Source organism: Cebidichthys violaceus, unplaced genomic scaffold (genome assembly GCF_023349555.1).
Source record: "Cebidichthys violaceus isolate CVI_PGR_0920_01 unplaced genomic scaffold, fCebVio1.0.p SCAF_19, whole genome shotgun sequence".
NCBI lineage: Eukaryota > Metazoa > Chordata > Actinopteri > Perciformes > Stichaeidae > Cebidichthys > Cebidichthys violaceus.
Genome location: NW_027176361.1, coordinates 7,953,599 through 7,978,112, shown reverse-complemented (window position 1 = coordinate 7,978,112; position 24,514 = coordinate 7,953,599). Strand labels below are relative to the sequence as shown.

At 42.8% G+C, this 24,514-nt stretch overlaps 4 protein-coding genes and 1 non-coding gene across 6 annotated transcripts in view; 4 read left to right on the top strand and 1 right to left on the bottom strand.

Moving 5' to 3' along the window:
* Positions 1 to 160: 160 nt before the first annotated feature.
* zdhhc21 (zinc finger DHHC-type palmitoyltransferase 21) lies at positions 161 to 6,311 on the bottom strand. The gene is made up of 8 exons (XM_068713486.1): positions 6,235 to 6,311; positions 5,436 to 5,645; positions 5,257 to 5,355; positions 4,887 to 4,998; positions 4,559 to 4,697; positions 4,237 to 4,353; positions 3,602 to 3,645; positions 161 to 2,995 (listed from the first exon to the last, which is right to left on the bottom strand). The coding sequence occupies exons 2-8, from the start codon at positions 5,587 to 5,589 to the stop codon at positions 2,863 to 2,865; spliced, it is 798 nt and encodes a 265-aa protein (XP_068569587.1). The 5' UTR covers positions 5,590 to 5,645; positions 6,235 to 6,311; the 3' UTR covers positions 161 to 2,862.
* Positions 6,312 to 7,200: 889 nt separating this feature from the next.
* plaa (phospholipase A2-activating protein) lies at positions 7,201 to 12,518 on the top strand. The gene is made up of 14 exons (XM_068713485.1): positions 7,201 to 7,429; positions 7,872 to 8,065; positions 8,155 to 8,255; positions 8,395 to 8,515; positions 8,637 to 8,804; positions 8,977 to 9,112; positions 9,267 to 9,436; positions 9,595 to 9,746; positions 9,830 to 10,049; positions 10,178 to 10,243; positions 10,335 to 10,406; positions 10,636 to 10,743; positions 11,473 to 11,643; positions 11,824 to 12,518. The coding sequence occupies exons 1-14, from the start codon at positions 7,281 to 7,283 to the stop codon at positions 12,390 to 12,392; spliced, it is 2,397 nt and encodes a 798-aa protein (XP_068569586.1). The 5' UTR covers positions 7,201 to 7,280; the 3' UTR covers positions 12,393 to 12,518.
* A 674-nt stretch (positions 12,519 to 13,192) lies between these two features.
* haus6 (HAUS augmin-like complex, subunit 6) lies at positions 13,193 to 19,510 on the top strand. The gene is given in 17 exon segments (XM_068713483.1): positions 13,193 to 13,660; positions 13,755 to 13,850; positions 13,931 to 14,009; positions 14,431 to 14,563; positions 14,648 to 14,792; positions 15,710 to 15,772; positions 15,862 to 15,919; positions 16,010 to 16,183; positions 16,283 to 16,479; positions 16,702 to 16,831; positions 16,990 to 17,092; positions 17,167 to 17,227; positions 17,883 to 18,024; positions 18,114 to 18,227; positions 18,367 to 18,502; positions 18,705 to 19,306; positions 19,309 to 19,510. Coding segments are annotated over 17 exon segments (2,394 nt in total). The 5' UTR covers positions 13,193 to 13,520; the 3' UTR covers positions 19,330 to 19,510.
* LOC137874985 (small Cajal body-specific RNA 8) lies at positions 17,314 to 17,444 on the top strand. Its single transcript, XR_011103377.1, has one exon. It is a non-coding gene; the product is annotated as a small Cajal body-specific RNA 8 (non-coding RNA).
* A 1,371-nt stretch (positions 19,511 to 20,881) lies between the features above and the next one.
* The window catches only part of dennd4c (DENN/MADD domain containing 4C), a 28,918-nt gene continuing 25,285 nt past the window's right edge, over positions 20,882 to 24,514 (top strand). For both annotated transcript variants that reach the window (XM_068713482.1, XM_068713481.1), the window contains exon 1: positions 20,882 to 20,971. The gene's annotated coding sequence lies outside the window, so the exon portion shown is untranslated. The remainder of the gene's footprint in view (positions 20,972 to 24,514) is intronic.

Below are 24,514 nucleotides of genomic sequence, written 5' to 3'. Positions count from 1 at the left end.
CTGTACTGCTCCTTCCAAGCTAGTTTCATAGCCAAGGTCTCCATCTGTATTTTTGTCTCCAAAATACTGACATCATGTTGACTAGTTTATATCCTTTTTTCCATTAGAGTAAAATAAAAGCTTCAGCTGCATCAAGTAGAAGAAAGGAGAGAAGAATGAGTTCAAACTTATCCAGAATCTGATTTATTAGAATATGAATACCTATATGATGTCTTATATAATCACAATGAATACAGTTTTCTCACATTTCATATGCTTTCTGGACATAAAGAAATGGATAACAATAGTTATGGTGTATTCCTTTAATTCCCCAAAACTTAACGGTTCCAGAGTTTGAGGTCTAAAGAAGAAAATAATAATTTGAAAACACATTCTGAAAACAGCAAATGAACAATGTGAACAGAACTACACAGATCCAAACTGAGAGCCCTGTGGGACGCCAGTTAACAGCCGTGAGGGGAAGAGAGTGAGTAGTGCACAGCCCCTCTGAAAGTCTCCTGCAGCTCTTGACTCAATTTCAAATGACTAACAACATCAGGTGTAATAGGAGGATATAATGTGAAACTATACACAGCAGCTACAGTAGTGTTAATCTTGGCTGAGGTTACCGAAGTACAGACGCATGTTTAAATCTGGTAATCCCTGGTTAGTGAGTGATAAGTGAAACTCTTCTATCCACAGTTAACTTCACAATAATCACCTATTTTTCACTACTGTTGTAACAATGCAGATGGCTTTACTGATACACAATGCTTATTGCTTTCAAAAAGTATTTGTAAAAAGAAACTGAATGTAATCCATCCCCCTTATTTAATGCCAGTCACACAGATTCTGCCCATTATCCCACCACCAAACAAAAAAACAAAAACAAAATCACACAAACATCCAAGAACCTGAATCTGTTATAAAAACCACTGAGCAAAGTTATCAACACGCACTCATGCAAACGCAAACGATCCCATTTCAGATATGAACAAAACAGAATTTACACATAAAACACGACAACTTTAAGTGGAGACTTTCTCTCAAGAGTACCACTGATGCAGCAAAACAGACTGTGTGCTAGTGTGGAAATCAGTGCATAATATTAAAACTGCTACCGTCACAAATTTGGTGAAACATGCATTTACCGAACGCCTGCTGACTATTGCAACATTTCCCCAGGTCTTTGGCTTTAATGGAGACCAACATGATGATGATGATGATGATGATGATGATGATGATGATGTACGGTGAGAGTAAAAAGAAGACCTAGAAAGGCACTTAAAACTACTTGGATAATTGTTATATTTCCCACATATGGCAAGCTTTGTTTACATACAGGTTTATCTATGCGATTGCCAAGTGTTAAAGACAACCATGCTATGCCAGTATTATTATGCACTGAATCATCTTCTACTTAAGTATCCTGTGAAAGAATTCAATAACATCTTTAAAACAGTACCATAGCATTACAGCAAACCATCATAAATAATATCAGTGTCAAGTGTTGACCGGCTGCATGTCGTCACACACTCATCCACTCGTCTCTGTCTTACTGATAAAGATATGCGTTTATAAAGCCACTGGTTCGGACACGTTTAAGACCTAACTGTGAAAAGCTACAGCACTCAAAATCACAAATGATATTGCACAATTAACGTGTTAGTGGTAATGTGCGCCGTTGCATTGTAAGTGCTATGGTCGACGGAGCAGACAAGCTAAACGGACCCGATTTAAAGGAACAGTTACACATTTTTTGGGAGTTACGGGTATTTGCTTTCTAGCAGAGAGTTAATTGATTAACTCGACAGCACTTTGCTGGCGTGAGAGTGTCGACCTTCTCGTCTAACTCTTGGCGAGAAAGCAAAATAAGTGTATAAATCCCCAAAATGTCAAACTGTTCCGAGTAATTTAAGCTCTATTACTATATTTGGTAGTATGTGACACTCACACCCCTTCAATAAGGATTCCACTACAGGTCGTGATCAGGTCATGATATCAATTGGCAGTGGAATGTTTGTTATACTCAGAGAAAGAACTCGATTACAGCAGGTTTGTCTACGACACATACATGTTGATTCTACTTTGAAACTTTCTCGGCTTGCTATCGCTCGTCTTCATAGCCGGCCCGGTCTCGTGTCGTAAAAGTGTCACATGTCAGCATTCAAGCTGTGAACTTTGTTCCGTGACCATGCTTGATAAAACATCACTTCATAGATAAAACGTTCGTAAGAACGATGCAATAAAAACATTCGTGAATCATCAGATGAACGGGAGCGCAGTTGACGCCGGATCACTTCACAAGAGAGCTGGAGGATCACCAACCAGGAAAAAAAAAAAAAAAAAAAGAAATACGCTGCGCATGCATGACAAATAAAACTGACACATTTACAGTAAAAGAAACAAGGCACAAACCTTATACAATAAAAACAGCCTTCCTAATAGACACACTGGTTCTGCCTGTAGCTGATTAAAGGTCAGTAGTAAAGGCTCTTTGTTAAAGTAACCTGAGAGGGGTCCCTTTCGCCAGCTGCTTTCCAGGTAAAGACTTCTATCCTTCTGATACAATTAACCATTAAAAGTGGTTTCCAAGTGCTTAAAGTAGCAGTCACAGTGAGTAAAAAAAAAGCAACATTTTCCCATCACTCCCTTGTTTCTTGACCCTGTTTGCTGCCAGTCTGGGACTTGTGGAGAAAGGCAAAAAAAAAAAAGAAGAAAATTCTTAGAGTTTCCGGAGACAAAGACTGCTGCCCAGCTCTCGTAGCACAAAAGAGGACGGTGAAGGCGAGCAGATGGATTCCAAAGTGTGCATCGAGTGTTTCATCACGGCAGCCCCCTCCTGTCTGTGCGAACAGGTGGTGCTGTAGCGCTGCCGGCCTCCTACACGTGGGTGCGGAAGTGGTGGCCGGCTTGGATCGGCTGTCTGCTTCGGAGTGGGATGAGCCACAGGAGTTTCCAGCGAGTGCCGCAAACTTCAGCTAGCGCCCACTGCCAAGATTTCTTTGAGCCATATCTGAAAAGAAAAATAATGATTTGTGTTAAAACTGAGTAAGAGTGATACTACTTTCACATTTGTGTTCGAGCTGACGCAGGAGCTAGCAGCCGGTTAGCTTAGCTTAGCAAGAAGACTGTAAACAGGGCGAAACAGCGGGGAAACAAAATCTGCCTACAAGCAGCTCCAAAGCACCCAAACTGACATATTATAGTCTAGCTAGGAGTCTCTGTTGGCTGACAGACAGCCTCAAGGTGACGACAGAACTCCCAGAAGTCACAGCGCTTAGCGAAGAACTAGATCAGCACATAATCCCCAAAAAACCACAAGCTGTTGTTTTTATACTCTGTTTTTTTGTACGGACAAAACAAACAAGAAGTAACATGTTTTGGGGAGCTTTAGAGGTGGTGGTAGATGTGTTTTGTTACCCTTTGGAAGGAGCCATGCTAACCATTCCCCACTGTTTCCAGTCCTTATGCTAAGCTAAACTTAGCTTCACATTGAACGGACAGACATGGGAGCGGTGTCGATCTACCGAGCTAACTCTCAGCAGGGAAAGCGAATAACAATGATATAATAATTACGAATAAGTTTGGCTTTAGGACAAACAGAGTTAAACAGACTCACATTTCATTTGAGAACTGAGCCATTTTCTCGATGGTGGTAGTGTCCTGTAAGGGGAGGGAGAAGAAGGACAATGTAAAATATGACGATCATTTAATTTATCGCTCCTGTGGACAGCTCCATCTATTGAAAACTGTGTTTCTGTAAATAACAGATCAAGTATAGACGTTTCTACCGTCACAGCTCTGTCAAAATTATTGACGAAAGCTTCAAATTACTTAACAACAAAAATCATGTCATCAAAGATATTAAGACTGCAATAGTATCTTTCAGGTAAATGCGGGCTCTACAAACACTTGCATGCACGCAACCCGACCCCAGACTTTCTCTCTTGTTTCCTTTCTATTGATCACTCCATTACTACCATTGATTGGTTTATTTTTGCGTACTGTGTCATTTGCTTCCGTCTGTAGCTTTGTGTGCTGCGGCCTCTTTTTTGCTCGATTGTTCTTGAAAAGACAAGAATTAGCTTTCAATCAGACAAACAAGTGAAACGATGCGGCAAATAAGTACCACCATGCTTGTTCTATAGACCCAACGAAGCTTGGAAAAAAAATGTGCTGCAGTCTCAGACATAATCACATTGACATAATTACAGCAGTAAATGCCATTTCTTCGAGTCGCTGCGCAGTACTCACAGAGAGGATGCCCGTCAACTGAGTGTAAAACAAGCTGGTCATGCCTCCAAACATGACCAAACCCATGAGCGCTGAGACTCGCAGCAGAGCCAGTTCATGGCGCGTTGTAAACTTCTCCTGGCAGAAGAAAGCAGAAAGGCAACGAATGAAACGAAGCATTTGCCGTCCTCACATAGCACTTGAAGATAACTAATAAACACTGGGAATGCTGCTGCAAACATTGCTACGCATGCATGTCTGAAAGGCAATCTGTAAGCTCTTACAACATTTGTTTTTTTTGTCAACTAAGAGTATGATTTACTCATATTCCTGGAGAATGTACCTGGTCTTGTCCTGTAAGTGGCTGAAAGTAATAGTACTGGCAGAAGTCCAGCGCCAGAGTGAACAAACTGAGGACCTGAGTGTAGAAACAGAGCTGCAGGAAGAGCCAGTGGTTGTCTTCTCCCACGCAGTTATTGATCCTGGAAGGAAACAAACAGGATTTCAGATGTTACCTGAAATCATTTTGGGCTATTTTTAATGAAAAATATGTTTTCCCAGGAATATATTTGCAGCAGAAGCCTTTACATGTTGCTGTTTTTCTATTCTACTCGTCAGATATCAGACAGATATGTAAGGTAAGACCTCTGTAAGCGTGAGTGCTTCCTCACCAGGGACAGTGATGGTCCATTCTGCGTACACAATGGCCACAACGACTGCAGTGGTGGGATCTTTTGGGTCTCATTAAGTTGCACTTATTGCACAACTCCCAGTGCTCTCGCTCTGTGACGTAAAAAAAAAAACTGTTGGTTATTACAGACATAGTGACACAGTAATAACATATTCAAACCCATTTACTGTGGTCTAAAGACTGAGAAGGTATTAGCTGATACCAATTGATCACAATTCTTAACTGCAATAAATGTGCTCCAATTATATAATATGAGGAACAGAACTAGTAGAGAACTTAAAATGCCATCAGTTATTTGATTCATGCTGGTATAAAGATGCATGGGTAAACAGTCACGTGTGGATCCGTACCAGCGTGAGGTATGTTGGGGTCCACAGGAAGACGACCGGGATCCGCTGTGGAAGCTCTCAACAGGGCCGCTATGCAGAGCGTCGACGCGATGTAATAACCTGAGGGAGTGTACGGAGTTTAATGCTAGTTCAAGTTTAAATGTGTGTCAACAAAGACGTTCCTGCAGGAGGACACTCACAAACTACTATGGCCCATGGGATGTGTCCCTCGTTGTAGTGTGGAAGCAGAACCAGTTTGGGGATGAAGAAAGTGTTGTAGAGCCAGATCCCAAACACCATGCTGACACACAGCCAGCCCATGGGGTCCACCACAAAGTGCAGTCGAAGCTTCATGGCTGCTGGAAGGGGGGGGGGGCGGGGAGACCTACAGCGAAACCCCAACAACACACCTGCAGATGTAAATGGAGATTTGTTGATGGGAAACAGATTTCAGGTATCGGCTGAATAAACATCATTTAGACAACATTTGTATCGGCCTATTGTTGTTTTATAACAGTGTCTGTATATGACTGACCAACAGTAAGATGATACGACTGAGATACCATGAATATGAATTATTATTGCCGTTCTGAGGAGGGCACATTGGGTCATGAGATGAAACACAGGCCTACTATTGCTACTACTGGGTAATAAAGCAGACCTGTGTGTACAAACAAGCCCAACCTTTACCTTACAACACCTTACAATGATTTATTTTTTAACATTAGCATTATCTGCTAATCCAACCCAGTCCAAAATGAGCACAAGCGGCCTTTATAACCTGCTAATCTGCACTAAAAACCTTGTTATTGCCAAACCTCGCCTGCTCCATCCTTCATACTACTGATCCCACTGACAGGCGCGATGTAGCCTTTACTGTGTTAGCTAACATCAGCGGGCTAACGTGGTTTAATTACCCCGCATTCATTCGCACATTATACAATTCAACGTATTAAGCGTCAGTCTTTATTTCCCACGCTAAAATAAAACGATACCTACTTTTTTTGGTTGCTGTCTTTCTCAGCGCACGTATCGGTGTGGCTACTTCCTCATCCGAGCCTCTGCGGGCTGGACAGGAGCGGTAGTTTGCTACCTGCAATAGAAAAAACATGTATTTCCGGTTTACCTATGTTTAAAAAAATAAAACATTTTTTGATGGAACTGAATTCTAGCGATACATAAAACACATATTTAAGTAGCTCTCTGAAAGGGGCTTATTTGGTACATTTCATTTTTTGTTTTCTAAGATGATTTTCAACTTCGTTTTATTAATTATTATTACTTATTTTTTATTTTATTTTTTTACTTATTTAGTCACTGCATTCCCTCAATATAAAGAAACACTATGAAGAAAAAAACGCATTAACGGATTACACAGTGTACAGAAAATTAATTAGCAACAAATATGACAATCTATCTATCTATTCATGATTCATGTCATGGTTTGTTAACAGACTATTACTTTTTAACGTTCACATATAGGCTAATCTTGTTTTGATACTGGCAATTGGTGTCCTAACTCTCTAGAGAAAAATGTATAATCTTTTAGTGGGAGATAATGAATACGGGGACTCCGATTAGACCGTACACCCCCTTGGGCTTTTATTTTAACATCTTTCAAGTTTCCTGTTGTGTTCTAGTTGTCTACGGCAGCTTGACTCAGCTATTTTGGACAGGTGGGCGGTGGACTCGTTGAGAGCGCAGTGCACCATAGGCAACAGGGAAAACAGTCTGCTGCCCTCCTCTGGTGAAACATGAGTACTACATGTAGAGGCAGTCTGCTTTGTGAATAGTACGTCGACGTTAATGCTTTAAACTTACCACCACTCACTGTATTATAATTATGTACTATATTTTATTATATCAAATAAAATATAAAATATGTATCAATATATTAAAACATTAATTTTAATGGTGAGTTGTCTGACGTGACACGTCAGTGACGTCATTCAACTTCCGCTAGCATTAGCGGCCGGTGTTTGTTGACAGCAACGCCGCTTAAACATAACTCTACTGTGGTAGTTTTATCGTGTCGTCGGGGCAAAATGGCATCATCTAACTCATACAAACTCAGGTGCTCCATCCCGGGACACGAGATGGACGTCAGGGGACTCGCATCTGCTGTTTTTCCAGATGGAGCCTTCGTGTCTGTGTCCAGAGACCGAACCGGAAGAGTCTGGGTACCAAACTCAAGGTAGCTAGCATTAGCCTGCTACTGACTAACTAATAGTGGTTGTTGGATTTATTTCAGTTTGTACGCAACGTCAACTTTGTTGTGAGGATAGGTGACCAGACCAAGATTAGTTGCAAGTCAATTAACGACCCCAGTGAAGTTATTTAACAGTAATGCAGTCGTGTTAATGTTGGTAGCTAAGTTAGCTAGCAAGCGGTTTGCTAACGTTTACTCAAATTAGCTTTGTCATTCATTCAACTGCAACTCTGTGTTGACGTTAGCAGCGCGGATGATGGAGTACTTGCTAAAGTTCACCAGATTTAGATCGGTATTGTGTATTTTGTCTGTCAACTAATGTATTGGCCTTTTCTTTAAAGTAGTAATCACACAATTTTCCACCACTTGTTCCCACACAAGTAATCATTTAAGATGTCTTTGCTCTTCTTTCCCCGTCTCTTGACAGCCCAGACAAAGGTTTCACGGAGATGCACAGTTTGTCTGGCCACTCCAATTTTGTATCCTGTGTATGTATCATTGCACCGAGTGAAACATATCCTCGCGGACTTATTGCCACGGGTGGAAATGACAACAACATATGCGTTTTCACAATGGACCAATCACAGCCTCTATTCACTCTCACGGGTCACAAAAGTACAGGTGAGTTGGTCGTGCCTAGCTGTATTCTCTCAGGGTAATTACAATCTAATAAGCATCTAATTTGCTCTTTTGTCATTTAATCCCCGCAGTTTGCACTCTGTCTTCTGGGAAGTTTGGGACACTTTTGAGCGGCTCGTGGGACACCACAGCCAAAGTCTGGCTCAATGAGAAGTGCATGATGACCTTACAGGTACGCTGAAGCTTCGGTGATGTTACTCTGTAAATCTATTTTTCCCCTAATCTATTTCATTTGTGCAACTGTAATAAGAAAAACACATTATAGGGCGTTGTGACGGAGCAAAATCTATGCTTGTTAATTTTGACTACAGGGCCACTCGGCAGCAGTGTGGGCCGTGATCATCTTACCTGAACAAGGCCTTATGTTGTCTGGATCAGCAGATAAGACCATAAAGCTTTGGAAAGCCGGCCGCTGTGAGAAGACGTATGAAGGTGAGAGTTTGCAGCGGGTTGACTATTCGATCGTAATTATTCCAAACATTTGTCTGGGGATCCAGGGGCTCCATGTTTATAATCCATGATTGCAACGCATCCTGTTTCTCTTTCTTTCCAGGTCATGAGGACTGTGTAAGAGGGCTAGCAGTGATCAGCAACACGGAGTTCTTCTCTTGCAGCAATGACACGAGTATCAGAAGGTGGCTGGTGACAGGCGAATGTGCACAGGTCTACTACAGCCACACCAACTACATCTACAGCATGGCTGTCTTCCCCAATAGTCAAGGTTTGTTGATTTATGTTGAGACGTAAATGCCTTTGAAAGAGCTGAATGTGAGACTTGTAATGTGCATGTAACAAACTGCAGGTCCAATGTCCTTTTATGGAGCCATTTGTTTGCCTGCTGTCAGCTGGTAGCTGGCTCCCCCTCACCTCATACTGGTGCTTTCCCCTTTTAGATTTCATAAGCACGGGAGAGGACAGGACTTTGAGGATATGGAGACAGGGAGAGTGCTCCCAGACCATCCGTCTGCCTGCCCAGTCTGTCTGGTGCTGCTGTATTCTACCTAATGGTGATATAGCCATTGGGGCCAGGTAAGAACTGCGTTTGGCATGCTGCGCGGTCAGTCTAGAGTCCATGATCGTGCCCCCATTAAACAAATATTTAAACGCCCCTTTCCTTCTACTGTTCACCGCTTTCATCTCTGACCTTTTGTGGCTAACCCAGACGCTGCTTGTCTGCCCACAGTGACGGCATTATCCGCGTGTTTACGCCAGCGGAGGACCGCATGGCGAGTGCAGAAGACCTGCAGGCTTTTGAGGATGAACTCTCAAAGACCACCATTGACCCCAAGACGGGCGACCTAGGAGACATCAAAATTGAGGACCTCCCTGGAAGGGAACACCTTAATGAGCCTGGTTAGGAAATAGACTGACATTTATGTCATCATATTGTACACAACCACTGTGTATCTGGTGTTTCTGGTTCACACCGTACACATCCAACTCTGTCTGACAGCGAAAAAAAGTGCCAATGTTATCCCTCCGTCAAGATTTGTTTGCTTATTTCCTCAAAGGGAATCGCGACGGACAGACACGTCTGATCAAAGATGGACAGAAGGTGGAGGCATATCAGTGGAGCGTCAGCGACGACCGCTGGATGAAAATCGGAGATGTGGTCGGAGGCTCAAACCAACAGATCTCCAAGAGCGTGATGTATGAAGGAAAGGTAAAGGCCGTAAGCTTAGTGGCGAGGCAAACTAAGAATGCAGGCATGAGAACAGTCACGCATGACTCCTGATCTCCCCTCAGGAATACGACTACGTCTTCACCATCGACGTGAACGAGGGAGGGCCGTCCATGAAGTTGCCTTACAACGTGTCAGAGGACCCTTGGCTGACGGCGCACAACTTCTTGCAGAAGAACGACCTCAGCCCCATGTTCCTCGACCAGGTTGCCAATTTCATTATAGAGAACACCAAAGGACTTGTGGTGGGACCGGCCCCGCCCGCTGGTGGTGACCCATTCACTGGTGAGGCCAAAAGATTGATACTTGGGCTTGTTTTTCTGCCTTTCAGAAACAGGCAATGTCTTCTATACTATACACAGGTTTTATTTTGATTACAATAATTAAAGGTGTTTTGTTTCTTCATCTGACAGGAGGGGCTCGGTACATCCCCGGGGCTTCTGACGATAGGCCAGGTTTTGGAGGTGATCCCTTCACAGGTACAGTATGTCTGCTGAAAGATTTTTTTACAATCTGAATATCACCAGAGATGTTATTTCACAGCAGTTCTTTTTTTTTTTCTCCACACAGGCTCCGGTCGCTACATCCCGGGGTCGGGTCCGAACCCAAGTGCTCCTGCAGGCGTGGCCGATCCCTTCACAGGTTAGTTACTTACTGAAGGAACCTCTGAACTGTGTATAAACAATAGACAAACTAATACACTCATGAGGTCTTACCGCTGACCAGAGATTGATTTGTGACAGCTATTCAGTGTTGGACCCATAGACACATTTGGCCTACATGAAAACAGCACAAGGCAGTTGTGTTTTGTTTTGAATCCTTTCACGGTCAGTGTTTCTCTCATTGGATCCCTCTGCTCCCTACTCTACAGGAGGAGGTGCCTACTCCTCAGCCACCCTCAGACAGACGGCAACCAACATCTACTTCCCCAAGACCGATGGCGTGACCTTTGAGCAAGCCAATTCCTCGCAGATCATTGGTGAGCATTTCAAGTATAGGTGTGATTATGTGTCTCTACAGTCTGCATGTGTCAGTTGAGAGTGACTGGTACACGCAGGATAACCAAAGCTTCCCCCGGCGTTGTCTTAAATACGGTGCTGGAAGCATCAAAAAGCTCAAACTGGTAGAATAGATATCCGCCCACTTGAATCTATGCAGAGAACACTTTATTTTTAGTTTTCGGTGTAAAGGACCTTGATCAGAGTGTGTGCTTCATCGTCTTCTGTCAGAGGATACGCTCTGATGAAGGTTCTTTACACCGAAAGCTAAAAATAAAGTGTTCTTTGTATAGATTTAAGTGTGCGGATATCTATTCCCTCAGTTGAGAATGACGAAATATTTCCCAGAACTTCATTAATGGATTTTTGAGTGACACTTGAACTGTGTCCAAAGGCCCTGAAAACCTTTTTTCTCGATCAGCTTCTTACTGTGTGATGGGATCATTTCAGATGATGTCACATTACAGACTTCAGTATTTTATCGATGAATTTCTGTGCTCTTCTCACTGGTTTGAAATGGGTGAGGCTCAGTTTAGAAAAGTGTGGGCACTGGCAATATCTCCTTACTCTTTAGAAGACTGTCATGCCGAAACATTGGTAAATTATTTAACTATCAAATATCTTTTTTCATCCTGGCTACGAGTGTGCAACTGTTTTACTTTTACCCTTGTGTTTTCAACTGTGTCGTGGTTAATGATTTCTTCTTTCAGCCAAGATAAAGGAGCTGAATGGAGATGCACCTCAGGAGCACCGGCTTTCTGAAGAGATCCTGGAAAGCCTTGAGAGGCTGCTTGTATCCGTCTCTGAGCCCAACTCTTCCAAGTCTCCCCCGACCATCCAAGAGATCAACCTGCTGTGGAAGGCTGCTCACTGGCCCGAAGGTACAAAAATGAAATTCCAACCCAATTTATGGATAGATTTTTATGGTTGCCCCTTTTTATAGGGGTCAATCTGCACCACACCGCTAGATGCCACCAAATCCTAGATATTGTCCCTTTAAGGTTCTTCCGTTCATTACTGGTCACTAACCAATCTGCCCTTTCACTTCCCCTGGACTTTAGACATTGTGTTTCCTGTCCTGGACATTATGAGGCTGGCGGTGCGCCATCCGCAGGTTAACGAGAGCCTCTGTGGAGAGTCGGAGGGAGTCCAGCTGTGCAACCACCTGCTGAGCCTGATGAGGCCCGAGGGGCGTCCCGCCAACCAGATGCTGGCGCTGCGGACTCTGTGCAACTGCTTCGGAGGCAGGCACGGCCGAGCCCTCCTCCTGGCCCAGCGTGAAACGGTGCTAGCGCGCGCTGCCGACCTGGCTGGCGTCTGCAATAAGAACATCCACATTGCCCTTGCCACTCTTGTGCTTAACTACGCCGGCTGCCTGCACAGCCAACCCGATCTCGAGGCCAAGGCCCAGTGCCTGTCTGTGGCCAGTAGAGCTCTGGAGACGGTACAAGACAAGGAGGCTGTGTTTAGGCTGCTGGTGGCCTTGGGAACCACTGTGGCCTCAGACCAGACAGCACGGGACCTGGCTCGCTCCCTGGGTGTCAACTCTCAGATTTCCAAGTTCTCATCGGTGTCTGATCCATCAAAGGTGGCCGAGTGTTGCCAGCTGGTTTTAAAAGAACTACAATGATGTGACTGATTAGAGGGGGAAAAAGGGCACTTTTTTCTTACTATCACTCTGTTCTGCTTAATCAGTTGTGGTGGAGACTTAAATAATTGTATGTTCTGCAATAAAAAAGGACAAATTAAATCTCTGCATTTGCTTAGCTTGTGTTTTTATTACTGCACCACCTTTCTAAAGCCCAGTGACTAATTTGTTGGGTAAATGTGGGCCGAATGCATGTAATAATGGCTAATAAATGTGTATGTGTATGATTTCCTACTGCCATTTAACACTTTGACTTGGAGAAATAATACCTGAATAAAGTACTATTATGCAAAGTGTAACTGGGGATAAGCAGCTTTGGTGAGGGACGTGAATATTGCGATGATTAAATGGCCTCACGGGTTAACACTTCTTAACTTCTTATTAAATTAACCAACTGCTAACCAATAGTATACTTATTTGGGATAAGAGCTCTATTTGCAGTGCTACACTATATTTTTCAAAGTTTGTAACGGTGTTCTTTCAGTGGTTTATTAACTATTAAAAAGAGTAAAGCCTTTAATGTGGTCCACTTTTAGTTTAGTAGAACCAGCTCGCCTTGTCCAAAATCTAAAGTTACACTAGGTTAAGTATCATGAGCCCCCCCCCCCCACACACACACACACACATAATTAAATATATATTTCTTATATAACATAACGGATATAAACGCACCAAATATATAACAGAAACTAAGTTTAAACTAACGTGCTTTCGTGTTTGCTCGTTCTCCGGAAGTAGTTAACAACATCCGGGTGACTATTGGAACTAAATTGGCGGTTTGTCTTGCTGTTACGTTTTCGTATTCCTGACTGAACTTTGAGAGATTTTGTTTTAACAAGTGTGAAATATAATGTAGCGTATCTGGACCTACTCTTAAAACACTCGTGACTTTACCTTTGCACTGTTTGTTGATTCGTTAGCAGTTTGTTAAACGTTAGTTATGTTGACAAACTCAAAACAAGTCCTAGCACACGTTAGCCAACAGTGAACTCTGTAGGTAGCAGCTAATGCTAACTAGCTGTACGGCTTTTTATTGTTTAAGTTAGCCAGGCTGGCTTTGTGACCAGTTGCAACCGGACCCTCTCACGTTGCTTCTTCCATCTCGGAATAATGGCGAACCCGGTATTGTTGCAGAAGAAGAGTGGAAGATATCTGTGGTTCTCTCTGGTTGGGCTCGGACTTACACCAGACACTGCAGTGTCGTCCATCGCTGGCCAGACCAGCAATGTGAAACACATTAACCTGGGACCGTTAGTCTACCTTCATTGTGGATAACGTTAGCATATGAACACTGTAATATTAACAGTTAATGTTTGTTAACTTAACTTATTGTGTGGCCTGTAGGAATATGTTCGACAAACCAAACAAGGATGCCTTCTACATAGTCACCCATTTCCTGTTGGAGAGACTCAACCCGACACGTTTTAATGAGGCATACAGGTAAAGATTATCTTTTTACCATTCATTTATATAATTTCCAGTTATTCATCGTCATAAATAAAATATTTGTTTTTGGTTAGGCACTGCTGGCCTGTTTTGAGTCACAAAGCAGATGCTGAGTTCCGCAAAGTTACCTGCGCTTGGCTGCGAGAAATAATGGTAAGAGTGTTTTACTGTTATGTCCATTTTATAATCTTTATTATAGATTAGTTTATAGACTATATACCCCATTTATGTCCTTACAAATGGGAAATTGTGTCCATCTTTTTTTCCCCTTTTTGTTGTTTAATTCCTTCCTGGGTTTCCTTTCACCCATGTCTGCTCCTCACTCTCATCCTCTCCTTACACACTTACCATAATGTTCGTGTAGGTTTTGTACAACATAGAAGGGACATAAATAGACATCCGTCTACTGCAGTAGAAGTAAACATTAGACTTCCTGTCTCACCAGCACTGTATGTAGATTAGTTTTGCGTCACTGGTCAACTATCTAAAAGAAAATATATTTGACACAAGATCTTGTTTTTTAGTTTACTACATAATTTAGTGACTCGATCGTCTATTTTGAATCTGTGTTTAGGATGAAACTGCAAATGCAGGATCCAAAGTGGTAGCATCCTTGTTCCTCTCCCCTGGGGGCCCCAAGTTTATCAGTTTGATGCTTCATTTGGCCAATCATGTCATGCTGCAAGAAATGAAGACAATGACCACAGGTAGGTCTAGTTGGAAAATCATATCATTATTGTTTAATACCAGCTGCTCGATTTCACAATCTGACTTAAATCCGTCATTGTCAGATGACAGCTGGGTTCCTGAGGCCGCAGCGATTCCTGCTTCCTCCCTGGACATGGCAGTGAAGAGGCTCAGCCTGATCCATACCAGGTTTTTGAAGGCTGCAGTGACTCAGGATCGATTTCTTCACGAGTACCAGAGACGAGCACAGTGAGTCCTTGGTGGTCCAGAAGCCTTAGACTTTACTAGCGTTACTACAGTAGATCTTATCAACATACCACTTGTCAGCTAAGGTTATGAAATCCAATTTCTCTGACTTGCTCAAGTCTGGCATTAACAAAAACGTGTTAATACAAATAAGTGTTTTTGTGGTCATAACCTTTCACTCAAATATATCTCTATATCTATTCATTATATTACTTTGTTCACCCTGAGACTTAGGAGCTCCAGTAAATAGCAGTAGTCAATTAAAGATGACACTTTTTTTTTGAGAGGGGATGATTTGTCATTCCTTTAATGTACTTGAGACTAATTAACACGTTGAAAAGTCATGTTTTTTGTATTAGCTGTATGGTCGGTGGCCTTCAGTATGTGGACATATTATTTATATTGCTTATCCTGTTCTTGTTTGGTTTACCTTGATTAATCTTATTTTCTATCACTGCAATGAGGTGTTTCTGTTGGACTCTTTGGTCATCGCTCTTGATGTTGTATCTTTAATTGGCTATTTGTTTCAATCACCACCTGTTTCTTGTGAACTAATTGGTAAACCCATCGTTAACGAGGTCAGTTGGCAGCAGCAGGTGTTTGCTATCAGTGTACTTGTTTGAGGCATTTTGACTCGCCATAGCTGAACAATCAAAGCTGAAACTAATTTTGTTAAACGACCGCTCCTTTACATACAAGCCAGTGAGCCATCTCACCCATATTATCAGTTACACCCACACTGTTTCTGCTGTCACATGCTGAACGTCTGCTGGGAAAAAGGCCTCTTGAACATTATGTTGAAGAGTCCTGAAGTTTGTGTTTTAAACATGCCATGGAAAGGTTTATTTTACACATGGAAGTTGGTTTTCACTGCACCTATTTGTTTCTTTTTCTTAAGCAGTTTTTTGTTTGTTTTTAAGGCACCTGGTGAAGTCTATGAGGGACATCAGAGCAGAGGGTGCTAAGTATGATGAGCTGATCAAGTATGTATGACTTCTTTACTTTTTTTTTTTTTCCCTCCCTCAGTACTTATGACTGAGTCCAGTAGTTCAATCTGTCTTTCTACTTTCAGGCGTCACAGCAGTGATTCCACACAGGAGGGAGTTTCTCTAGCTGAGAAGACCAAAAGGGTATTTAATGTTTGTTAAACTTCCTGCAAAACCGAAACGTGTTTGTTCACTTTTCCTAGAGCTTACATGAGTACTTGGTTGTCTTTTAAGGTCCGCTCCTTGTGGTCAGACATCGATGGAATGCTGTCAACTACCAAAGAGGAGCAGCATGTGGTGGAAAGTGTTTTAAAGGGGGATGTAGATCAGTACATCCTGGACGGGACGGATCGAGTCCTCAGAATTCCTCGCAGTCTGCTGGAGAGAATTGAACAGCTCCCACATCAGGTAGGAATGACGATACGAGTCGGTTCACTCTTGTTACTCATCATCACATTGACGAGTCTCACCGTAGCTGTGGTTTGTATATGCATGTTTTTTTCCCAGTTGAGTTCAGGGAATGTGTATGAGGCTGGCCAGCTGAACCTCCTGTGCGTGTTGGAGCTGATGAACCACGCGCTGCAGCTCCTGAGGGAGGAGTGCGGTCGGGTCTCTCATGCCCCAAAGCCTGAGCTCAGTCCTCAGCAACTGCAGGAGAAATGTCAACAGATGGCCCGAGCGCTGCAGAACCTTCACCTCATCAGGTATATATTGACCCACATGTGCTCTAACTTTGTTGTTGTTTTAGTTTTCTCAAATGTGCATCTTCAGTTTTAGGTTGATATCTCTAAATCTTTTATTTGTGGAATGGAAACTGCGATGGTTGGAACATTTGTAATCATGGGGAAGAATTATCTCAATGGTATTTGCTTAACTGAGGAATAGACGAGTTGAGAACCAGTGTATTCACAATTTATTTCTCCAAGACAGAGGATTTCCAAGGAAGAAATTCCTGAGGTCAGGAGTACCATCAGAGAGTTGGAGGCTGCGTGGGACAGGAAGTGGATGAATACTCTAAAAGACACACCCCTAGTGTCTTTTCTGAATGAAGATCCTGTGAGTGGTCCTTCTTCGTCTTTCTAATGTCACAGTATAGTCTATGTACTTTTATAAGGCAATCATGTACCCAATCGCAGACGGTACCAAAATGTTTTTGTGACTCAAAACATTTCTCAATGGTTTCATGTCTTTAATATTTAATTTGCTGTTTTTAGGCTCTGGGCTTCCTCTCACCAATGGCTCCACTGTCTTTCGAACCGGCGGCTGACGCTACCTACAGAAGTAGTGTCTTCTCCCAGTACCCTGCAACGCTTCTTGGTAAGCAAAATCTTATAGGCATGCATGCATGCATTTGGGTCTGTAAACATCAGTTTTTGTTTCTAATCTTTCAGAGAAACCTGCGAGGAGTAAATCACCGGAAGGCATCCCACCGAGTTCTACTTACCTTAAGAGGTAATGTATTCTAGCCCTTAAGGGGAAAGGAAGCTTCTGTCTGCATTTCACGATGTAGTGTTTGAAGTGTTTGTTGTATGGTCTGATGGGAGGCAGATACCTGGGCAGTCCTGAGCAGTGCTCTGTCCGTCACTAGTCCTCCCTACAGCATCCATGCTCTCTGATGACCGAGGCGAATTGAGAGAAATCGCCACGGACAGATACGGAGCAGACACTCTGTAATTCTTCATGACTTGGTAGTGTCATTGTATAGACATTAGGTCTATAAAAGGAAGAAAACGTATTCCACATCGCAATAAATTTAGCACCTTTTCTGAGGTGTGCTGGGGACTAATAAAACCTCGGTTTAATTACTAGTTTACTTGCACACATTGTAAGCTACTAAAATAAGAGCCTGACCTTGTAGTCACTCATCCATTCATCAGTCGAATTGAAGACGGGTGCGGGGCAATGTGCCGACTTGGCTCCGAGATTAGCACTGAGCCAAGGCTACATAGTGAGCTGTTATTGGCTACAGTCACTGTACCTGAGCTTCACTGCACTGTGAGGGTAATATGGGGGGGGGGGGGGGGGATGATGACACTTTACTGTGCAGACAGTGTGTCAGTCTGCACACTTATTGAATAACAAATCAAGCTTTTTGTCTTTGACGCAGCTCTGGCCCTGCAACAGCTGTGAGGAGTGAGAGTCCTGTTGTCGGTGCTCATGCGTCGTCACAAGCGAATAGCTCCCTCGACTGGCTTTTCGACCCACCTTCCTCCCCTCCTCTGAAGGCTCCATCACTACCACCACCTCAGGCTAGTATTATATTCAGCTAATCTGTTTTGAGTTAAACTAAGATTTGTGTTTTTAAACCATATTTAACGGGGCTGTGCTTGGTTTTTAGGCCAGTGTGAGGAAGACGGCCCATTCTCACCAGAAGGTGGCTCCAATGAGGACCAAGACTCAAGATGGGATGACCACAATATTAGACATGGAGTGTGATAACCTCGCTGATCAGGTATGGCTTTCAAATAATGGCAGTTTTAAAGGCTGCTCTACAGGAGCTTAGAATTATAAATAGTCTTTGTCTGGTTATATAATATAGTCTGGAATGAGGGGGGGTAGTGACTCAGTCCTCAATAGTGTGTATGTGTTAGTTTGCAGATGCTGTAACTACAACCAGTCCCACAGAAGGCAGAGTCCAAGGTCTGGACTTGGATGGCCTTCTAGGCACTCTTCATGGAGATCCCTTCTCTACTAGAAAGCAGCTGACACGCACACCTGAGAGCTTGAGTAAGTAATGAGCTGAAGCATTTGCCCTCTCCTTAAATTAAGGTAAAGTCTGTGCAAACCCACCAATGGAAAATAATGAAGGGATGAGCTTAATTAGAATAGTATGACTGAAGAATGTAGTCTCATATAACTGGCATGGTGTGAACATTTGGCGTTCCATCAGTTGGTAAAATTTAAGTTTTGCTTTTTGTTTTTTCTTGAGTTCTGGATGTGAAGAACTCCTGGCGCAAGGCAGTTGAGGAAGACAAAGCTGAGAAAATCGGGCGATTAGCGAAGTTCAACGACAGCGTGAAGGGGTTACTCTCTCCCCTCGATGAGCAGGGACTCTCCCACAAATCCACTCTGCTGTGGGACACCTTCCACATGGCCCTCGACAGCCCGAGTGGCACAGGCAGCAGTGTGGTCCAGTTCAGCCTCGACCACGAAACGCTCCCTGAAATGCCGAGCTGTGACAGTCTGCTGAGCCTCGACGACGACTCGATGGACATGAAGAGCGAGGAGGACGAGCTCCTGATCCCCTCCTTGAAGACCGAGGAGACTCGGTCGCCACTGACCGCACGTCATCATCTGGCTCAGATCCAGCAGGAGTGCGGTAATGGCTCCTTTATGGAAAGCAGGAAGAGGACACCAGAGTGTTTTAACCAGAAACTCTGTGATCCGACAGACAGAGACTGGCAAATGGAGCCTGCAAAGTCAGTGGAAGCCTCAGACGAGGTCTTCTCACTGGACCTAGACGCACTGGAGATGCCTTCATCGCCGAAGAAGCAGGACTACAGCCTACCACAACTGATCACATTCTCCCCATTATAGATGACATGAAGTGTTGAATACATATAACATCTTCATATTAAAAAAACTTTTCAGCCTAGTCTACTCTGATTTTAATAATGTAATATTTGTTCATAGCTGTAAAATAACCTTCTTTTCACACTTAATTTCTTTTTTATGCTTGGTTCTTTTATTTAAAATAGTAAGACATGAACTGCTTTAATAAAGTTGTGAAATATGGCTCATTGGCTTTCTTTTTTTTACATGTGTGTACATAATATAAGGTTTACTAAACTGTTATACTTGAGAAGAGAGTGATGTAAAACTTAATATCCAAAACCTGATTGTGCAATAATTAAAATGTTGTGTCACAGAAAAAGTGGGTATTCATGAAAAGCTAGCTTGCCTCTTATGGCTTGCTCGTTTTTAAATGTATGGCTTGTAATGAATTTTAAGCCCAACTTGCGTTTTATGCTTTGGATCATGTCTCTAAAAAACCATGATGCAAAAAGAGTCAAACCAGCATTGAAAACCAGGATAACCATGTAGACTTCACAATAAAACTGCCTTTGTTGGAAGAGAATAGGTTATGTTGCATATTGCATACCCTATTAAAATAAACTGGTAGAAACACAATATATATTTGGAAACTATATTGAAATATAGGGTGAATTGGGCCTTAAATCAGACGTGGAGGCCTAGCTGCTGTGCTTGTTGCACAGCATTCAGTCTCATCACAACAGGTGTTTTGCCTGACAGGAAACACTTGCCTTGTAGAAAGTGTTAGGATGTCACTTAATTACCAGAGGGGAAATTCATGTTACGGTAGAACAAGAAAAAGTCACAACTTTTACAAATGAAAACAAGATGTTAAGGAAATTATATTGAAAGATGCATACACTGCAATACTTAAACTATAAATACACTATGTGATCTGTGCATAGTGCAAATAGCTGTGCGTGCCTTAAGTAGGCAGAATAGCTGCTCGTTATGAGTCTATCAAGGTATGGTGTAGGCATGTAACATCAGTACGAATATAGTTATGTATGTATAATAGTTAATATAATAAATATGAACAAGCAGCAAGGTTATAATACATGTAGAAATACTATGCAATGTATGAATATAAATGTAAACTATAACAAACTAAATAATGTAATACAATATGTAATTCCTTTATGAAGTAAAGTGTCTCTACTACCAATAATATTAATTATATAAGTAACAGTTCGTATTAAGTGTTAAACAAAATGAATGACTTTATTCTAAAAACTGCAAACCACATGTTTACTTTGAAAAGGCACACCGGAAACGGCTGGTTTTATGTAGGCTAGCTTGACAGCGCTCCCGGAGGCCAGCCTCTGTCAGTCGCAGCAGCGACCGTACTGTGGCCTCTCCTCCTCTCTGGGCGGGTCCAGCCTGAGAGAGAGACGTTTAGGAAGAAAGCCCACTAACAAAACTATCAGTCTCAAATATGGCGCCCGCCTCCGCCGACAACTTCAGATGAAAGTGTGGCGAAGAAGTGGCTATCAAAGTTTCAAAGGAGTATTCTCGAAGTGCCTTTTTATTTATTTTTGTTGCGCCCGCCGTGCCGTTTCAACCTGTTTGCAGAAATAGAAATACGGAATATACCAAGCGGGTGAAAAAAACAGCAAGTTGCCTACATGTCAACATTGTCTCTCGCTGCAGCGTAAACAGCTGGTAAGTGTTTTTACATGTTTGAACGTGGAGAGAGCGGAGACTTTGCGGAGTTTGTCGTGAGAATAAGACGTAGAAGTTTAACTATTTAAGCTGCTTATAAGTATAAATTCCCCCGTTGAAAATATCGTACATTTCCCTGGTAGTAATCTGCCTCTCCACCTTTCATCGTGTGTTCTCCAACCGCGGAAAGAGAGGCAGCCACGTATCACTGCACGGGCTGATCACAGGAGGACATTTCTTTTGTTATATATGGTGATGTGTGCTTCTTGCTTGAAAGTTGACCCGATTATAGGTCGGATGCAACAGTTGGGAATATAATACCCCCCCTCCTCCTCCGCTTCCTCTCTCCTCCCGGGGCCCTACTTGACGCCAGATAATCAGACTCTGCTCTCCTGGAGCCTGTCTAACCTTGCAGGTGTCTGCTAAACAAGGAGCTGTTTACTCACCAGCTACAGTGGCACGTGACTTGCTTTTTTTTTTACCCAGAGTTCTCTCTGAATATGCCAATGTCTGCATCTGTGTGACCCTAAATCTAGGACACAGAGTTGCGTGAGATGCCGCTGTTGTGTGTGTTGTGGAGGTGCTCGCATATCGACGCCTCAGCATTTGACTGTTTGCCAGCCAGCAGCAGTCCTCCCAGCTCCAGCCCCCCCCCACCATCACCGCTTTGGTGATTCATGGCATGCCTGTGATGTTCCCCTTGCTAGAGTCTAGGCACAAGTCCCAGCAGGGCCTAGAATGGCACTTCCTCTTGTACTCGATCATGTTTTAAATGTATTTCTTGCTACCTGATGTGGCTGCAGGAATGTCCGCTTCATAACTGAATAACCACAGGATTGTTCATCAGCACTGGGGCGGTTGGTTGACGGACATGGAAACACAGCAGCAGCAGAGAAAAATGCCTTTCTTGACCTTGGCTCGGCCCTGAAGGCGGCTGGAAAAGAGGAGTGGAGTGACTGTTGCCTCCGACTAACTGCTACAGGCAGCAGGTAGAAAGTAGGTCACGGCTCCACTGTGGCTTTGTGTACATTGAACTTTGTCACCACCGCTGGGGCGTCCAAAGGCTCTGTCAGGTGACAAAAGGGAAGGGAAGTAGGTTGGCCAAAGGGAGCAGCAGCAGCAGCAGCAGCAGCAGCAGCGCTGTTGAAGGACTCTGTGGTTGTTTAGGCAAAAGTCACATTTTGGGGATTTTGACGGGTGTGAGAAAACCCAGTGGTTCAGTGAGAGGACTTTCCCTAAGAGCAACAAATGTGACCGTTTCTGAAATGTCTGCTGTGATACGTGAGCGCAGATGTCTTCAGTAAAGTCAGTCAACTAACATCTCAACTTATTTTATGTCCCGCTCCTCAAACGATAATGCAGCCCCTTGCACGTTAGCCAACACTTCAACTGACATCATATTTCAGTGTATGCACTTATTTGGAGACTCTTTAAGGCACATTTATCACCTACGCTTCCTTTTGGCTGACTTTGCAACTTCTGTCAGGACTTGAATTTCTTTTTTTAGCACTTTCACTTTAACTGACACTTCAGCTTTACTCAGCACTCGAATATATTACATTGACACTTCAACTTTATTTATTTATGTTGACTGACACTTCATACCCTTTTACTCGCAGGTTTTCAGCTCTTCCAATTCCCACAACTTCGACTGTTCATACACTTCAACTGCTTTCAGTGCTTACACTTCAACTGACATAGTCTTTCAGTTTATACACTTGAACTGAATTTCGATGAGAACCCCCCACTTCAGCTGACACCTCGTCAATTCATCACCTGCACTTTGACATTTCAACTCCGCGTTCCAACACCTCAACTTCTACAACTATTTCAAATGTTCTATCTGTGAAAGGTCACATACAGGGAATGTAGTCTTTTTGTAGTTCGTAGTTATTAACTGTATATTTATTATTACTAGTGCAAAGGATGTCTTCCTCCGTAAAGAGAGCCGGTAGGGAGTCATCGTCTCTCTCAAGGACACCCTGATCTTCTGTCTCACCATTGCTATTAAAAACAAACATTTGAATTGGTGTTTCTACTTAATTAGCCAGAAATAACTGCCAATTGTAAACCGAGACTGCTGACGATGCAAGTTCTTCTCTTGCCGAGTCCATTACCTGAAACACCTCGGTGCATTTAAGCCGCCTGTTTGCACGTCTTAAGACATATTAACTCCAGACAGTCGTCTCCAGCCAGAGAGCAACACGGAGGATCTCATAAGCCGGTTAAAGCCTCCTCTCAGGTAACCTATTCCCTTCCTCTGACCCTTGTACTTTGGTGTGATGGGCCAGCCAGTGTCCCAGTGGTCTCCTCTCCATAGGCCCGGGTCCGAGCCGCTCTGGGCCCAGCTAGTTAGAGAGGGCAGTGAGTTTGCCCTTTCTCCTTAGAGTGGAAAGAATGCTCTCTGTCCGCCGGGCTGTCACGCTCCAGGAGGGAGGCGGTCTTGTGACGTTTCCGCTTGAGCCTCGCTGCTCTGAGCTGCCGTCGTCTAACCAGCCCTGGTTGTTTTGTCATATTTTGGATCAAGTGTGTCACTTTCTCTTGGAAGCACACCTGTGTTTTGAATCACGCGTTTGTGTCTTTGGTAACTACAGACCCACGCCGAACAAGGAAGAAAAGGCACATTTTCAGTTTCAGTTATTAGTCACTTGTTGCTGCGGCCTGCTTTCATGTTATCTTGACTAAACAATAAACACAATCCAGTGCCGTTGCATAGAGATGAATTACTGAAAGGGGAACAGCGTGGGCCTTCTGTGATGGGCTTCAGTGGAATGTCTGTTCTCGTGCTCAAACAGTTGTTCAGTTAATTAATGAACGAAAAAACAAAAATGAGCTGATCAGAGCTGTGAAGAAAATCTATACAAATTGACTACTTTCTTTTTTGGCTGTATATTTACGAAAAATGTTGGTCATTTTATGGCTTGGCAATGTCTGTATAGATTAACCAATACGAAAAATAATGAATTCAATATATATTCATTGATTTAAAAAAAAAAAAAAAAAAAAATATATATATATATATATATATATATATATATATATATATATATATATATATATATATATATATGTATATATATATATATATATATATATATATATATATATATATTTTCATTGATTTAAAAATATTTTTTTGCAGCTGTAGTGTGTTATTCCTTATCATCCCTAAATGTGAACATGTTTAGTAAAGGTACAGTTAAAAATATCAGGACAGTAATTCAGTAACATTCTCAGAACAGCCCAAAGGAAGAAAGTGAAATGAAAAAAACAGCAAACTTTATCTGTTATCTGTGTGATTTGGCAGTCGGATGCCTATTCTGAGAAGCGTGTCGACGGCTATCATGAGTCCCTAAATGACATTTAGATTTTACTTATTGCCTCTGTGGAACCGAGTTCACCATTGGCCTCTTGCTTTGTGGGGGGAGAGAGAGAGAGAGAGAGAGAGAGAGAGAGAGAGAGAGAGAGAGAGAGAGAGAGAGAGAGAGAGAGAGAGAGAGAGAGAGAGAGAGAGAGAGAGAGAGAGAGAGAGGTTGTTAGCAT

What these genes read in the sequence shown, in the direction of transcription:
- zdhhc21 (XM_068713486.1), bottom strand. Translation starts at nt 5,589, where the DNA reads ATGAAGCTTCGACTGCACTTTGTGGTGGACCCCATGGGCTGGCTGTGT. An exon ending in CCCATGGGCCATAGTAGTTT is followed by an intron (nt 5,356 to 5,435) that starts GTGAGTGTCCTC and finishes ACACTCCCTCAG; the next exon opens with GTTATTACATCGCGTCGACG. An exon ending in CACTTACAGGACAAGACCAG is followed by an intron (nt 4,354 to 4,558) that starts GTACATTCTCCA and finishes TTCTTCTGCCAG; the next exon opens with GAGAAGTTTACAACGCGCCA.
- plaa (XM_068713485.1), top strand. Translation starts at nt 7,281, where the DNA reads ATGGCATCATCTAACTCATACAAACTCAGGTGCTCCATCCCGGGACAC. An exon ending in TGTCTTCCCCAATAGTCAAG is followed by an intron (nt 8,805 to 8,976) that starts GTTTGTTGATTT and finishes TTCCCCTTTTAG; the next exon opens with ATTTCATAAGCACGGGAGAG. An exon ending in GGAACACCTTAATGAGCCTG is followed by an intron (nt 9,437 to 9,594) that starts GTTAGGAAATAG and finishes ATTTCCTCAAAG; the next exon opens with GGAATCGCGACGGACAGACA.